The following is a 16,940-nucleotide window of genomic DNA, read 5'->3' on the forward strand; positions in this document are numbered from 1 at the left end:
TGACCCTTTGCAAAATGAACTGCTGGCTCATTAAGCCACACTGACACCTAGCGATGGGCCTCTGGCTTCCAAGAGACTCACTGTGGGCTCACACTGGGTTCATGCACGCTCAGGGAGTCAGTCAGCCACGTGGTCCTGGACTCTGAATTGACGCCCTTTGACAGTGCTTTTTACCATCTGCATGCGTAAGAAAATGCCCTCTCTTCTCCTTCCCATCCACTATCCCCTGACCAGCATGATGACTAACAACACAGGCTCAGGGTCAGACTGCCCGGGTTTGAACACTGACTCTGCAGCTGACCAGGTCCGAAAAGTTGTTCAACCACTCCAAGCTGCTCCAAGTTTTCTCATCTGCAAAATGCACTAGTGTTGACCTCAGAGGGTTGTGCCAGGTTAAAGCTCTTGGCACAGTTCCTGCCATGTAATAAGTGTCCAATCAACCCTCACTGTCAGTCTTGGGAATGATTCCCCTCCTGTGGGCCTTCTCTGGTCACCCAGGCAGGAAGCCTTCTCCTCCTCCTTTGACCTCAGAAAGCCCCAGCTATCTCAACATCTGGAACAGGCCATTTCCTGCCTGTGTCCAAGTCATGCTTTCTCAGCCTGACCACTAGCCAAGTCTCACCAAGCCCCACTTGGGGCCTTGCCGACCATTCATGTAGTAAAATCTTGTTGACAAATTAATACAGAATCCCATGGAAACACTACAGAGATTTCAAAAGAAGAGCAAGAAAGAATGCTTCCTTCATGAGAGAGATGTGCTTTATCTTATGGAGGCAGGAGTGGGTAAAGAGATGGAAGTTTCCAGAATGGGTTCCTTGGAATCACCAAGGATTGAGAACACATGTTCAGGCTGGGGGCGGAGCAGCCACAAGCTGTGAGGCTGGGTCCAGGCCCCTCGTCTGCTTCCCAGCACAGCCCAGTGTCCGTCTATTTACAAACTAGTTTCCCTGTGAGATTCATTTGAACAAAGGACTCCGGCACATACATATCAAAACTTTAAAGTTTCCAGTCACTATTTTACGGGAGGAAATGGTGTTTGAACAAATCATAGATCTTTGCTCTAAAATTCGAATCTTTTTAGAAAGCTTTTGGGAGAAATAATTGAGAATGGATGTCCTTAAATATTAATCATTCTTTATCCTCAATGGTATCGAGAAGCTGTGTTGGGACCCTGTGTTGGTGTGGCCCTTTGCTGAGTGCCCCCAAGAGGGAGGGGCTACCACGTCCCCCGCCCCTGAGACATCCCTGCCCTCCAGGTCTTTCACCAAATTGGAGACCCAGGTTTCTGTTTCTCTTTTTAAATTATTGGGATCATTTTCCTAGTGAAGAGTCACAGTGAAGGAAGAAAACATTTCATGTGAACAAAAAATTAAGTTTACACCCTGAAAATACCAGAAATAAAAATGTCTCGCCTTTTTCTTTTCTATAGATCTGTTTAGTTGACTCAATTATTTAAGAGCTGTCTGGCATACTTTTGAAGATAATGCAGTAGAGAAAGACTTCAGAATCCACTACAGAGAACTGCAGCTAGGACCGAGGGCACCCCAAATCCCAGAGAAAGCTCCTGGTGTAACTATTTTAGGTGAGCCTTCGGGCACAGAGGTCTGTGTCCTACAGAAGAGAAGCCTTCGTCATACTGCTCCCTGAGCAGAGCCCAAAGCAATTATCACCAGAGAAAACCATTTTCAGCCTGCTTCCCCAGGACCCAAGACAAAAGTGACGGACTTCAGTACCCTGGTCACACGTGGCCAATGGCAGTGTACCCCGATCATTCAAGTGCCTCAGGGCTTGGGAGGAGGAAAAGAAAAATAAGGTATCTATTCTCTACGCTTGTTCTAAAAGGTCACTTCTGTTTACTTTCCTGTCCCCAAAGTCACCAGAGGAAGACACCAGGTGCTCTGCAGAGGGCAAAGTTCATTAGCAGTTCCAGTTCTAATGAGAACTTCTGTCCTTTCCCAATGACGGAAGAAACCTTACCTCACAGACATGAATTCCTCTTCATAAATAAAGTTTATTTATGTGCTCAGAAGCTGAGCACTACAAGTTGAAAATAACCTTGTCTTTCAAAAAAACCACTTCATTGTGTCGCACTAGCTGCTCTTGATCTTGCTAAGCACCAACTCCAGGGGCTTCTTCCTGCAAAGCCTCATCACTAGAATCGGAGGGAGCCTGAAAGTGGGAGGGCAGCTTCAGGGTCGTCCTGGCCTGATCTGCACATCTTACTGTCGGGTCCTTGCCCCAGGCTCCTCAGCTAGCTCCAGGGAGGACAGAGCCTGGCCCCCAGTCTCTCCTGCCTCTGTATTTCCCTGGGAGGCTCTAGATCCCCGTTCTTGCACTGATTGCCAAAAGTTCCTCCCTTTTTTCAGTAGTACCTGTGTGTCCTTGGGGACTCAAAATGTCACCTCAGACCTTTGGTTCCTCTCCTGTCTTCCCGCCTCCCCTTTTCATCTGCTTGGTAAAATCGGTTTCTCTGAGATGTAACTAATTGGGTTTACTATTTAAATAGTGCCAGGCATTTAACAAGGGTAAGGACTCTGGTTGTCTGGTGGTTAAGATTCGACACTCTCACCTCAGCGGCCTGAGATTCGTTTCCTGGTCAGGGAACCACACCACCTCTCTGTCGGTTGTCATACTGTGGTGGCTGTGTACTGCTGTGATGCTGAAAGCCATGACACCAGGATTTCAAATACCAGCAGAGTCACCCATGGTTGACCTTCCAGACTAAGAAAGACTAGGAAGAAGGACCTGGCCACCCACCTGGAAAAAATTGGCCATGAAAACCCTGCAAATAGCAGTGGAACACTGTCTGATATAGCGCCAGAAGGCGAGAGGATGGTGCAAAATACGGAGCAGGGTTCCCTCTGCTGTACACAGGGTTGTTAGGAGTCGGAATCGATGCAAGGGCATTAAGAACAACGACAAAGACGCTGGAGCTAGAAGAAGGATGTTGATCAGGTAGAATTTCAGGCATCCAGAAACAAGTGGAGAGATGCATTGGGAAGAAAAGGCGCCCTTGGGTCCTTTGATCTTATGTCATATAAGGCTTTCCCAATTCTTCACAGCTAAATGCGCCTTTCTGGGCTTGGGCCTTTGAAGAATACTTACATCAATATAAAATCACCATTTTTTTCTTTTTTCCTTTTTGAAGACCAGGAAACTTAAACTCAGGGAGGGTAAGTGACCAGCCCACAGAACACCCAGCTAACAGGTGCTGGGGTGGGGATTCAAACCCAGGCCTCCTGGCTCCCCACTTGGCCTCTTCCCCCTCCAGTGGGCTTCACAAATCCAGTCCACATGTGGTAGCCCTCACTGCTGCCAGTGGCAGATATGCTTTGGAATCCAGTGTGAGTTTTGCCCCCCTCACCTGCCCACCAGCTCTGATGTCATGGGCATTGATTCCTTCGATGCTAATGCAAATGAATCTGGTCTCGGGATGTGCCCTCACATAATTAACAGAAGCCAGACTAGGCAGAAATGCTGGAACGACTGCTTGGTGCCTAGAGCTCTCTGAGTTGCTGCTGGCGGAGGCAGAACACCTCCATCCTTGGGATTGCCTCCAGATCTTCCAGGCACACATGCCGTGAGAGAGCTCCAGCCCAGAAGTCAGTTGCTGCCTGACCCCAGGGCCCCACCACGTGCCAGCTGCTAGGATTCAGGGCCTGGAGATATGGACTCACTTGTCCCCCTGCCTCCTTCTCCTGTAACTGACCTAGGTGCCTTGGAACATGCATTCCACCTTTACAGTACAGTCATGCGCCACATAACGACATTTTGGTCAAAGATGAACCACAAATATGATGGAGATCCCATAAGATCAGTACCTTATAGACTAGGTGTGTAGTAGGCTATACCATTTAGGTTTGCGTAAGTGCTGTAGGGGAGGAAGAAATTTTCCTCGACTCTTCTAGGTTCTTCTGGCTGGTCTAAGAATTAAATTGACATGAGACAGATTAACAGGAGAAAAACAAAAGTTTAATAACATTTATACATGGGAGAAACCCAGGAAAACCTGGTAACTCACCACAGTGGCTGAAGCCCTCACCTTAAATACCATCCTCAGCTAAAGACAAAAGAAAGTGGGAGAGTCAGGGACTTCAAAGGAAAGGAAGGCAATGCACAGGTTGGTGAAAAGGAGCAAAGGTTTGGAAAACAAGTGTTTGGCCACACAGAAACAGAAGAACACAGAGGGGAGCCTAACAAACAGGCTTTTCTAGGTTCCCCCCATCTATCACCTAGTTCGTGTTATGCTAAGTTCATGTATAGCTCACTCCCTGAGACAGGTTTTTTGTTGGTTTTTTTTTTTTTTTGGCGAGGAAGATTAGCTCTGAGCTAACATCTGTTGCCAACCCTCCTCTTTTTGCTAAGGAAGATTGGCCTTGGGCTAACATCCATGCCCATCGTCCTCTAATTTATATGTGGGATGCCGCCACAGCATGGCTTGACAAGCGGTGCCTCAGTCTGCACCTGGGATCTGAACCTGCAAACCCCGGGATGCCAAAGTGGAGTGCATGAACTTAACCACTATGCCACCAGGCCGGCCCCAAGAGACAGGTTTTGTGTGTGTGTGTGTGAGGGAGATCAGCCCTGAGCTAACATCCATGCTAATCCTCTTCTTTTTGCTGAGGAAGACCAGCTCTGAGCTAACATCTACTGCCAATCCTCCTCCTTTTTTTCCCCAAAGCCCCAGTAGATAGTTGTCTGTCATAGCTGCACATCCTTCTAGTTGCTGTATGTGGGACGCGGCCTCAGCATGGCCGGAGAAGCGGTGCGTCGGTGCGCACCCGGGATCGGAACCGGGCCGCCAGTAGCAGAGCACGCGCACTTACCTGCTAAGCCACGGGGCCGGCGCCCAGAGACAGGTTTTTCATCTGAATTCTTTTAGGCAGTTATGGGGGAAGTAACAAGAAACACTTTATGAGTCTTTTGTTTCTTAAAAATAATCAGCCTAAAATAATCCTCATGTTAAAGAGACACATTTTGGGGTGGCAAATTCTGTTCCCCTTCGGTACACTGTATGATGTTGGCACAATGACAAAAATCGCCTAATGACACATTTCTCAGAACGTTTCCTGTTGTCAAGCAATGCATGACTGCACACAGAATATTGGAAGGGCAAGGGAACTGTGGCTTCCTAATTGCAGCAGGGCCTCTGACAGGGTCTCGCATAGGGGAAAGGATGAGATGTAAGTGGTCTCTTATGGGGATAGAGGAAGAATTCAACGAGGTGGTTTGGAAATAAAGAGCCACGCCCACTTAGTGCAGCCAAGGGGATCAGAACCGTGTCTCTAGTGACACGAAGCACAGCTCAGTCCTCAGCCGTGTCCTATTCAACTTTAGCTTTAATCAGTGCCACATACGAAAACACAGAGAGCGGCTTCATGGAGTGGATGAAAGCAAGCTTCCAAATGGGATGGAATGACATTCTAATCGCAGCTTTGCCACTTGGCTGTGTGACCTCAGGGAAGTGACTTAACCTCTCTGAACCTCAGTTTTCTCTCTTATAGGGTTATGTTAATGAAATGATAAAATGTATGTGACTGACATACAGTAAGCGGTCAATCAATGGTATGCGGTTTGTGCATCGCATTTGTGAGTGAGATGGAGTAGGGAGGAAAGGCTAGTATGATGCTGCTGCACAGTGAGGGTCCCAGAACATCAAGTGACTCACGTAAACGGGAAGGTCCAATACTTACTTCCCATGAGTCAATTGTACATGCATAGGATAGGGCCTTCTGGCTTGGCAGCAGCCCGTGTTATAAGACTTTGGGTTTTGGCTGATGGTCGCTGGTGATGGGGCCACCAAAAGCACACGAACCCACAAACCTACAAAGACCTTCTCACTTGGGCTCTAGTAACAGCAGGGTGTTCTCCGTCTCCCTGCCTGGTCAGGCAAGAATGCGGGAACCTGCTCACAGGAGAATGAGCATGACAGGGAAGGGATTTGCACCTGCTGAGGAATGGCTGGGTGAGCTGGGGTTTCTAGCCCGGAAAACCAGATGCAGCCCAGGTGTGAGAGCCGTCCCAGCATTGAAGGCAGACAGGTAGAGATGCACTTGCCCGACTCCGTGAGGTTCCAGAAGAAAAAGTAGCCCTGATATGGGGAGGCTGAGGGTAGGAAGAGCCTGGTGGCAGTTGGGGCTGTGCAAAGGTGGCCTGGACGGGCCACAGGATGGTAGCGAGTTCCCACTGCTGGAGGTAGCAGGGATATTGTAGGAGGGAGGAGGCAGCAGCTCAGTGGCTGGGGTTCAGGACTCTGACTTCTAATCACTCACCTGGGAGAGAGAGCCTTTCCCCTGACATTAATTCTCACCTGCTTCTGCCACCTTGTTAAGAAGGCTGATTAGGTTGGAATCGGTCACATGATAGACTTAATTTGTCTTGCTTGGGATCTTCAAGACTCGTAGAATGAAATGCAGATCCCTGGAGGCCAATGCCTGGATGGCTTTTAATCAGGCTGATCAAACTTCAGCCCTAGGAGGTTTTAAAAGAAAAGGAAAGAAAGGAAAATAAGCCCAAATGCGTTGGTCTTACCGAGGCAATTCAACCCACCTCAGGCTCTGCTGGTGTCATTGGTGCTCACATTGAGTTGTGGGCACCTGTCCAACATGTGCTCATGCTTTTCACCCTGAATTGCACAGGTGCGGTCACCACCCTAGTCACTTCTGCATCACAGGGGATGGAGGTTAGGGCTTGGGAAAGGGCACAGTGGAAATGCACATCAGAAAAATGCACGTGGAGCGCTAGACCCGTTCCATACAATATTCCAGGACCCTCCTCTTAACGGCTGAGCTCCTGTGAAGGCAGCCAGGCCAGCACACAAATAACTGCCCAGGTTGTGTGACTGCAGCGCACGCACAGTGGGAGGGGAGGCTAGGGAAGGCCTCTTGATGGACGCAGCATTGATCTGGCCTTAGAAGATAGAATTTCAGTATGCAGAGATGTATTTGAACCAAAATCCTTGTTCTGGACTCATTGTGTGGAAACAGCTGCTATGGCTCCAGAGGGCAGGCACTAGGACCTCCCCTGCCTGGTGCTCTGATGAGGATCATTTGCTGCTGCCTTGCCCCCTTTCACCCAGTCCGTGGATAGTAGCTGGGCACGAGCTACCTTCTTTGGTCAGGCTTGCTATAAAGGAAAGGCCACATTTATCCTAAAAGCCAGGATCTGCTGGATCCTGCTGGAGCATGAACTCAAGTGGGGAGCCCCTGGGTTGGGGATCTGTGACGGTGACTTTCCTCATTAAGCAGGGCATCTGGCCATCTCATTCCTGAGTGCGTCCAGGAGCTGGATGAGCTTGAAATCAATTGAGCTTGCTGCATATTTGATTTCCTAGGACCCACTCGCCATGCGAGGAGACATCATCAGAACTGCAGCAAGGAATCACCATGGAGACCAGAGGACTGTCTGAATCCAGGCGAAGGTCCTTCACTGGCCAGGGGCCTGCCAGGTAACTGACCATTCTCAGCCATCACCTTGGGAAGGGGGAGACTGAGGCAGAAAGAACGTAGATACATCTCAGGAAGAAATGGTGGGTGGCGTGGGGTTGAAGATTTGGAGAAATATAGGGCAAGAGAAGAGCAGTCAGAAATCTATTAGTCAGTAATTTCCTCTTGGCTCAGATGTTCTGAGCTCAGAAAAGTCTAAGAAAAACTTCCTTTATCTGAAATTGCTTTGATAAAAAGTGATATTGAAGTACTTGCTCAATTCTGGAAGAATTCAGAAAAAAAGCCAACCAGGGAAGGTTCAGAAAAGAACTCAGAAAAAAGGCCAGCCAGCTGTGGGAGCCCATTGGGTGGACCACAGTGGCATGCAGAGGGCAATAGTGGCACTGTCCCAAAGAGCCTCTGGCAAGTCCTCACAGGCGTGTCTTGACTCCATAGCATGCATCCTTGCAAAAGCATTTGAGAGACTAACTAGGCTCTGTCTGCCTTCTGATGACATCTGTACTCCGGCTTCAACAGCTCTAACACCTTGAGGAAGTCATTTCACCTCTTCAAGTCTCATTTAGAAATGCATCTAACAGTGCCTGCCCCACGGGCGGCTAGCAGCACTGCGTCAGAGCCAAGCATGGACTCACGACAGGTGCTCAGCGAATCCTGGGCTCATGATTTCCTTCCACCGAATTTTTTTTTACCAATGCCATAGTCATTTTATATAGTCATGTGTTCTACAGTTTTTGCTTGAGATTATTACAAAAAATTAATTTATCTCTTTATTCTTCATATTTTTCATTGTGGAGGATGCTACCATTATTTCACTAGGCCCATTATAGCTGAGCATTTATGTGATTTCCAGTGTTTTTGTCTTAAAATGCTCTCAACATTCTTTGCAAGGAAGAGAATGCCTTCAAACCAGCTCGAATTAAAAGGCCTGGGGCAGGGCCAGCGGAAGCTAAGATACAGACCACCTCATGGAAATGGAGCCAGTGGGGCTCACGAGGGGGAGCTGGGGAGGCAGCTGCCATCTCTCTCTCATTTTCTTGTGGCGTTTCATGGTCTTGGTGCTTTTTTTCTGCATGTCTCCTCCATTTTTGGCTTTCTCTGCTCACACATCAGTAGGCACAGGCTAAAAATGGCCTTTGCCATATGATCTTGAGTTGAGACACCCAACCCCATGTTGGAGTGGTGCTTAGTTCAGAGGCTTGAGTGACTCACTGTGGGTCAGTTGTCCATCTCTGAGCCTGTTGGCTGAGGCCAGAGGGGGGTGTATGACCTCGGTTCCACTTCCTCAGTAGAGGGAGGATGTGGGTGCGGGAGCGACCAGAGCAGAGAGGTTGGCACCTCCACATACGCCTCCAGCAGCGTCTGTAAGCATCTCTGCATGTGGGATGTTTTCCTGCTTTGATTAATTCCCTTAGGCTAAGGTCACAGGAGTGTGATGAGGGTCAAAGAATGTGACAATTCATGACTTCGCTCCGGATTGCTCAAAACTGATTTTATTGGGGACAGTGGCGTGCACTGTAGATGCCACATCAGGGAAACCGGGCCCCAAGATACAGGGTTGAGTCTCTCGTCCCGTTCCCTCGGGCAGAGGCAGGGAAGGCAGGAGGCAGGGCTGAGGGAAGGGTTCTCATGGAAAGCTGGAGCTAAGATGAGCTCTGGGAACAAAGACTGCCTGGTCTCAGGGCTTGAGGATCCCATGGGGTCTGGCTCTGGGAGAGGGGTCAGGGCAAGTTGCAAAGGACCTTGTGCACAAGTCCTGGGGGGTAAATGAGAATTTCTATGAGAAACAGTAAGACAAGGGTTGGGGAAAGAATCTAAATTGTACCTGGGTGCTTGTTCCTTTAAACCTTGCTCTAAATTTTATACCATTTGGAAATTGTATTTTTTACTCCTCATATGCTTGCTAGTCATAACAGAGCCCTCCACAGGGCAGAAGGGATGATGAGCAGCAAAGCTCGCTAATGCCCTGTTTGAAGGATCGTGCCTCTGGTAGCGTCGAGGTGTTAAAAGGACAAAGCCATAATGAAGACAATGTCCCTTTTCAAAGAAGCTCTGTCTCAGGCTGCATGTGGCAGAGGAGAAGGGAATAAAAGGCCCAGCAGAGTGGACGTGCAGTGAGCCCACAGGGCCCCCAGGACCCGTGTCCTGCTGGTCATCTCCGCGTTTGCCTGGGCCCTTGAGAAGCGGTTTCTGTCTCCTCCTTCTCTGCACTCGCTGCCTGTCTGTGCCCTTCCAGGTTGTCGCGCCTCATCATCTCGCTGCGCGCCTGGACCGCCAGGCACGTACACCACCAAGACCAGAGACCTGACTCTTTTCTGGAGCGTTTCCATGGAGCCGAGCTCAAGGAGGTGTCCAGCCGAGAAAGCAATGCCCAGTCAAACGTGGGCAGCCAGGAGCTACCCAACAGAGGGAGCAGGTAAGGAACCAAAAAGGAGAAAGGGCTGCCTGCACCAGGGGCGACGGGGCAGGGCCGGAAGCGTTTGCCTGCTCCATCTAGCTTGGATGCACTCTGCCCCAGGGTGGCTCTGGAGCACCGCCCCCTCAGCAGTTCCTTGAAGAAGATGTCTGTCTTGGAGGAGTACTGCATGCTCTAACAGTCCCTGTCCAGAGGCCAAGGAGCCCTGCAGAGAGGAAACCCTTTGACCAGAGTCCCCAGCCTCATTCTACCACTGCCCCCATCCTACGTGGAGCTCTGCTCGCCTCCCGGGAATTAGTACTCTCAGAGACTCATCTGGGGATGCTGGCTTCACCAGTTTCTCCCCAGCAAAGGACCCTCATCCTAGACTGCACTATGACCCTCCTTCCTAAAAAAGAGAGGCTTTTAGAGCACAAGCCTCAAGGAGTACCTAAATGGAACCCACAATTTTATGCCTAGGTATACATGCATTTTTCTGGGAAGAAGGTCCAAAGGTCAGAATTTTCAAGGGGGATCATCCATGTCCCAGATCAGGTTAAGAACTATGTGGTGGGGTGGTGGGGAGGTGACTGTGGGTGGAGGAGGATGGGGGATGGGGAGTGTTTGCTTTCTGGTAGGAGAATGGTCAGCAGAGCAAGGGTTCTGAGCGTCTTCTTGCACAGCCGCCTGTCCAACTGGAAGCTTGGGGCTGGTGCTGTCTGGTGCAGACATGTACAGAAATTGGCAGGTGCTGGACTGACATGCCCCCCACCCCACCCCACACACACCCCCCACACGCCCCACACGCGCCCCACACACACCCCACACACACCCTACACACAGAGCTGCCGCTCCCCCGTCTCTTGTTCTTGAGAAGTCCCGCCACCCAGTGGTTGGTGGGGAGACCCCTGGGCCACCACAGGTCAAATTAATTGTCACAGAGCAGCCAAGGGTCTCTTTAGGACCCTCGGGGCAGGTGGAGGGGAGGAGAGGTAAGACAAGGAGGGGAAGCGTATCTCTCTCAAGAGGTACCTCACAAACAGGACTCTTGCTCAGAACCTGCTTTCTGAAAAAAGGGGCTTGAAAAGATCTTGTGGCTGAATTCTCTAGGTAATGCCAAGGTTTATAAGATGTAAAAGTGAAAATGAGTATGATTGTTGCAGAACAGACAGTCCCTATATAATTTGCTAGAGAAAATGCCATCTGTTTTTGTGTCAAACAAGCAGAAGAAGGGCTCAGGTGTAGGCATCTGGGCCCCTGGGGAGTGAAGGTCATGATGCCTCAGAGGAAACAGGATGGATCTTCCTGAAGCTTCCATTTTACCTCCGTATTTCTATGTGCGTGGGGGGGGGGGGGGATTTTTATTATAGATTATGCATTAGATTGTAAAATGTACAAGCCTGTTCAAGAGAAAATATGAGAGTTCAAAGAAATTTCTCACTAGTGACCACATTAGGAGACCCAAGTTCAGTCTTCTTTCCTGGGGAAAGTGTGAGAGCTGCTGGCTGAGATGCGAAGGCTCCTGGAGCAGCATTCTCAGGCTCATGTTCTCGCAGGAGCTTGGACTACAAACCCTCGGGCTCTGTGGGCTGTGGGAAGGGAACCATGGGGGGCCTGGATGCTGGCTGGGACACTTGCAGGGCCATCCCAGGGTCCCAGGGCCTAGCACCCCAGACCGTGAGGGAGCTCCATGACTGTAAGGCCTGTACGCTGTTTGCTGCTAAGCCAGAAAGACAGGGGGATGGCAGCTAAGGAAGAAGAGAAGATAGAGAGGGAGGAGGAGGAGAAAGAGGAGGGAGGGAGGAAAAAGAGGTTTGCTAGCAAGCCGGCCTGACCGGTTCAGTCCTTTGGGCGAGCAAAGACTTCCCTGGTTTAGTTGATCAAATTCTCTTCTCCACAACCTTAGACTAATGGAGACAAACATTAGACTTTTTGTCCATTTCCCATTGTGATCAGGTGAGTGGAGCGTTGAGCTAGGACCCCATCAAGGGCAGGCCCTGACTATACCACAGATGCCTGGTCACTCACCCGACAGTTCAGAGTGAGTGGATGAATGCACTGGTGCAGAATAGTAGCTGATCAATCAGGGAGGCTTCCTGAGGGAGGAAGACTGAATTTTCCAGACCAAGTCCCACTGACAAAGCAAAATGTGTGCAGAGATGGGTCTTAGTTCTCCTGTGGGTTTGGCCTTATGAGATTACGGGCACAGTGGTGTGGGAAACACGGGCCACTGCCCCCCCAGGAGCTAAACTTTCCTTCACAATCTCACAGGGGTTTGATCCCTGTTTTCTGATGATCAGAACCAGTCCTGAAAGAAGCAGTTGGAGCCACATCCTGGGTGGGGAGAGGGAGACAAGGGCAGGATGAGCAGAAGTACCAAAACGGCTTTGGCTGGATGTTCAGCATCGTAGAAAAGGTGCCCTGAGAGTCAGGCTGGAGTGTCACTGGCCACTGGCTTATACAGTGACCACGGACAAGCAAGCCATCCTCCAGCTCTGTGAGGCCGAGCTGGCTTTCCTAACCCAGCTGTGTCAAAGACGGGTACTGGCAGTCGAACACTGGAGATAGTACCTCTTCCCATTGAACACCACGAGGTACTGAGCAGCTCAGCTCTGGAAAACATCCAGTTAGGTGCAAAACCAGCCCCCACCTTCTACCTGATTCTTGCATAGATCAGGTGGCAGGCCCTGAAGTTTTAAGATTGACACGGGGGCAGGGGACACAGGGAGGACAGATTAACAACTGGGACAATTCTGCTCATGCTCTATATTTTGCTTTGCAAATTGGAAGCGGCTGCTGTGATTGGGTGTCGAGGGAGGACCCTGTGAGAGCCACGCCTCTGTAGATGAGGGTAGCACGTGGTCGCGGCTGCCGAATGTGTCCGCTCTGGTGGGGAAAGCGCTCAACCTGCTTCGCCTGAGAGCACCGGAGAACAGGCACCACATCGGGTCCATTTCTGTGCCCCTGGTAGCGCCTGGCATGCTGCCCGGCGTCTGGTTAAACTGAAGGAAATCGAGTGGAATTTGAGGCCGGGATTCTGGATGGGATTCCAACGGTGAATCCCCGTTTGCTCAGAAGCCTCCGTTTCGCCAAGTGTTCATCCCCTCTTCCCCCACGGCTTTTACGAGAGACAACTAGTCACAAAAAATTTTGTCCCTGACGATAACAACACCCCCTGTTCTTCAAGCTGTGTTCTTCTCCTGTGTGCCCAGGAGACAGGGGGTGGGGGTCCCAGAGTAGCCACCTTGGGGCAAATGGTCCCCAGCAATTGGAACTGAGTTCAGACTCCCATGCTGCATTCTCTCTGCCTCCCTGCAGTGCCTGGCCCCTGGCCAGAAACAATGTCAACTCCTGCAACAACTCAGAGAAGTGAGTACCTCTGCTCCCCGCAGAGCCCCGCTCGCCCTCCCCCGACCCAGTGCCACACTCCACCCCCTAGAAGCCCCAGCTTTGCCTCCCTCAAGTACTCCCGCTTCCCACCCTCCCAAAACACCACTAGACTATTCTAGAATCCTGTTCCTTTTATTGGAAATCTATCCCCATGGACAAACTGGGGGACGGGATCTGGTCTGTATGATTTCTTTGGGCAAGTCATTTTATCTCTTTGTCTCTTGTTTTTCTTATCTATAAAGCAAAGGGTTGGATCAGACAGAAGTTTTAAGTTTTAACACCCTCTATCGCTAGATATTTGAGGGTGGTAAACTGGGGTTCCTTTTCAGAGCAGTGGATCTTCTCCTTCTGGTGAGAATGCACTTTCCCTTCTATAACCTCAAGCTCCTGTGTGCCAGTGAAATGCCCTTGTCTTACGGCCAATTCAGGCCAATTTGAAGCGTGTAATCAGGGCTGTGGAAAGACAAAATTTAAATATTTCCAGAGATTAGCCTCCTGAAACGGTGACCCGCTGTAATTACTGTCTATCACCAGATGCTGAGCCGGCAGATCAGTTTGACGTGATTCTGACAAGCGCCACCCAAGAGCCCAGGGAGGGCGTGTGCATGTGTGTGTGAGCGTACATACGTGTTAGCGTGTGTGCATGTCTGCACTGTTCTCCAGCCTCCCTTTTTGGAATACCGTGGGATCTCATGGGGGGGGGGGTCTCAGCTAGAGCTTAGAGAAAAACCCTCAATATCCGCAAGAAGTGCCAATTTCTTGACTTCCAGTTGAAAGAGAAACATGCAGAGCTTTTTCTTCTTATTTCCCTCTGTTCCTCTGACAGAACTTTTTCCATTTCCCTCCATGAACCTCAGTTGCATTTTGTTTACACAAATTTAGACATCAAATTCAGAGGCCCAACTGCCGGCAAACAAGAAAAATGATTTAATCTGCAAAATAATAGCTATTGCGCTATGTGCTTGATTCAAAGCCACACCTGATATTAAACACCCTTGAAATGCTGGTGTTGAGTCCCACAGTCGGTGAAAGGCTCAGGGCACTGGAAATCACGGATGGAGGTCCTGTGGGTCTCCAGGCCTCTCCGTCCTGGGGCTGGGATGTGGGCGAGGACGGATGTGGGTGGTGTTGGCTGCACCAGGCTCTTATAAATCTTTCCAGATGCGCTCACAGCATGGGTCCACACTGCAGCCAAGGACCGAGGGACAAAATTGGAGATCGTCCCAAAACGGGGCCCCCTGGGCACAGAAGATATGGAAATAACTCTTATGGACACCATCCCCCATTCTTCCACCACATTGCTGGCATTTTCACTTAGTCCCGTGGGTCCTGAACAATTTCTCCCTCTCTCATCAAACTGTTCCTAGCCAAAACCAGCATCATTTCAAGACTCTGCATAGGTCTTTTGGGGCAGTGCTGGGTGAATTTGGGGATGCAGCTGGATGGCGCTGGGTCTTTCCTAGGCCCTCAGCAGGTTGGTAGCCAGAAGAAAGGCTGAGACCTGGACAAATCCTGGAGCAAAAATCCCGGACAAGGGTAGCTGAGCCTGGCGTGATTAAACTCCCCGCAGAACTAAGCCTGCCAATAAGCTTGTGGGCAGCGCCCTCTGCCGGTGCCTTGACATTAGCACTTCAGAGGCAGAAAACCGACTTCAGGGGGCACATCCCAGTAGATTCAAGAGGACAGAGGATGGGTGACTTGCTCTTCTCATTTAATGATTTTAATAACCTTTTATTTATTTTTTTTTGAGGAAGATTGGCCCTGAGCTAACATCTGTTGCCAATCTTCCTCTTTTTCTTTTTTCTCCGCAAAGCCCCAGCACATAGTGGTATGTCCTAGTTGTAGGTCCTTCTAGTTCTAGGACCTACAGCGGCCCTGGGCCGCTGAAGCAGAACGCGAAAACTTAACTGATACACCACCGGGCCAGCTCCCTAACCTTTTATTCTTACTCAATTTATTCATATACTCATTGTCAAAAACTTTGAAAACACAGAAAAGCACCCATGAGCATACACCCACAAAACGTACACTTCATGTTAACAATAGAATTCCATTATCAGAGATAACCCATCTTAACATGTTGGCAAATATCACTGCAAGTTTTTTCTAGGTATGTATATTGAATAGATAGATAGATAGGATGTATTTAAAATATACACTGGTTAAGAATATTTGTATCCCAACTTGGCCACCTAAGAGCTTTGTGACTTGGCAAACTACCTAACCTCTCTGTGCATCAGTTTCCTGACTTGTAAAGTAGGGGTTGTAATTGTATCTTACTTACAGGACTGTGTGAAGACTAAATGTGGTAATATATATAAAGTGCTTAGAACAGTGCCTGGTGCATAGGAGTGTGGTAAGCAGAATAATTTCACCCCCCTCCCATAGATGTCTATGTCCTACTCTCTGGACCTGTGAATAGATTGCCTTATATGGCAAAGGGACTTTGTAAATGTGATTAAATTTGAGGACCTTGAGATGGTGAGATTATCCTGGATTATCAAGGTGGACCCCTGTAATCACGTGAGTCCCTTAAAAGGAGGAGAGGGAGGTAGAAGAGTGGGTCAGAGCTATGAGATGCAAGAGAGAGGAAGAGAGATTTGCAGTGTGAGAGGGACTCGACCCATCATTGCTGGCTTTGACGATGGAGGCTGGGGGACATGAGCCAAGGGATGAAGCAGCCTCCAAAAGCTGGGAAAGCCCTCCATTTACAGCCAGCAGGAGAACAGGGACTTGGTCCTACAGCTTCAAGGAACTGAATTCTGCCAACAATCCACATGAGCAGGAGACAGATTCTCCTTCAGAGCCTCCGGGAAGGAATGCAGTCTGATGAAGCCTTGATTTCCATCCAGTCAGACTTATACCAGGCTTCTGATCTCCTGAACTGTAATATAAAAATTTCGGGTTGTTTTAAGCCACTAGGTTTGTGGTAATTTGTTATGGCAGTGATAGGAAACAAATAACACAGCTTCTGATACCAGAAGTGGGGTGCTGCTGTCACAAACACCTAAAAATGTGGAGCTGGCTTTGGAATCGAGCACTAGACAGAGGCTAGAAGAATTTTAAGGAGTGTGATTTTTTTTTTAAAGCTTAGATTGCTTCGAACAGGTTGTTAGAAGAAATATGGACGTTAAAAACTCTGCCAGCGAGTGGTATATATACACAATGGACTACTACTCAGCCATAAGAAACGATGAAATCCAGCCATTTGTGACAATGTGGATGGACAATGAGGGTATAATGCAAAGTGAAATAAGTCAGAGGGAGAAGGTCAAATACCGTATGATTTCCTTCATTAAGTAGTAGATAATAACAACAATAAACAAACACATAGAGACAGAGATTGGATTGGTGGTTACCAGAGGGGAAGGGGGGAGGGAGGAGGGCGAAAGGGATAATTCGGTACATGTGTGTGGTGATGGGTTGTAATTAGTATTTGGGTGGTGAACATGATGTAGTCCATGCAGAAATAGAAGTACAATGATGTACACCTGAAATTTTTACAATGTTATAAACCAATGTTACTGCAATAAACAAAAAATTAAAAAAAAAACAAAACCCTCTGCCAGCGAGGCCTCAGAAGGAAATGAGGAACACTGCAGAGAAAACGTAAGTTGCCTAAATATGCAATATCTAAATGGTCATAAACAGACTGTTAGTAGAAATCTGGACTTTAAGGATGCTGCTGGCGAGAGTTCAGGAGGAAATGAGGA

At 49.1% G+C, this 16,940-nt stretch overlaps 1 protein-coding gene across 1 annotated transcript in view; it reads left to right on the forward strand.

Moving 5' to 3' along the window:
• CNGA3 (cyclic nucleotide gated channel subunit alpha 3) overlaps window positions 1–16,940 on the forward strand; it is a 97,128-nt gene that overhangs the window by 61,153 nt on the left and 19,035 nt on the right. Inside the window, exons 3-5 of the mRNA XM_087426183.1 lie at window positions 7,334–7,447; window positions 9,679–9,858; window positions 13,156–13,206. Coding sequence (XP_087282309.1) covers window positions 7,334–7,447; window positions 9,679–9,858; window positions 13,156–13,206 — 345 coding nt within the window. The remainder of the gene's footprint in view (window positions 1–7,333; window positions 7,448–9,678; window positions 9,859–13,155; window positions 13,207–16,940) is intronic.

Source organism: Ceratotherium simum, chromosome 40 (genome assembly GCF_057802395.1).
Source record: "Ceratotherium simum simum isolate JZ-2026a chromosome 40, ASM5780239v1, whole genome shotgun sequence".
Lineage (NCBI taxonomy): Eukaryota > Metazoa > Chordata > Mammalia > Perissodactyla > Rhinocerotidae > Ceratotherium > Ceratotherium simum.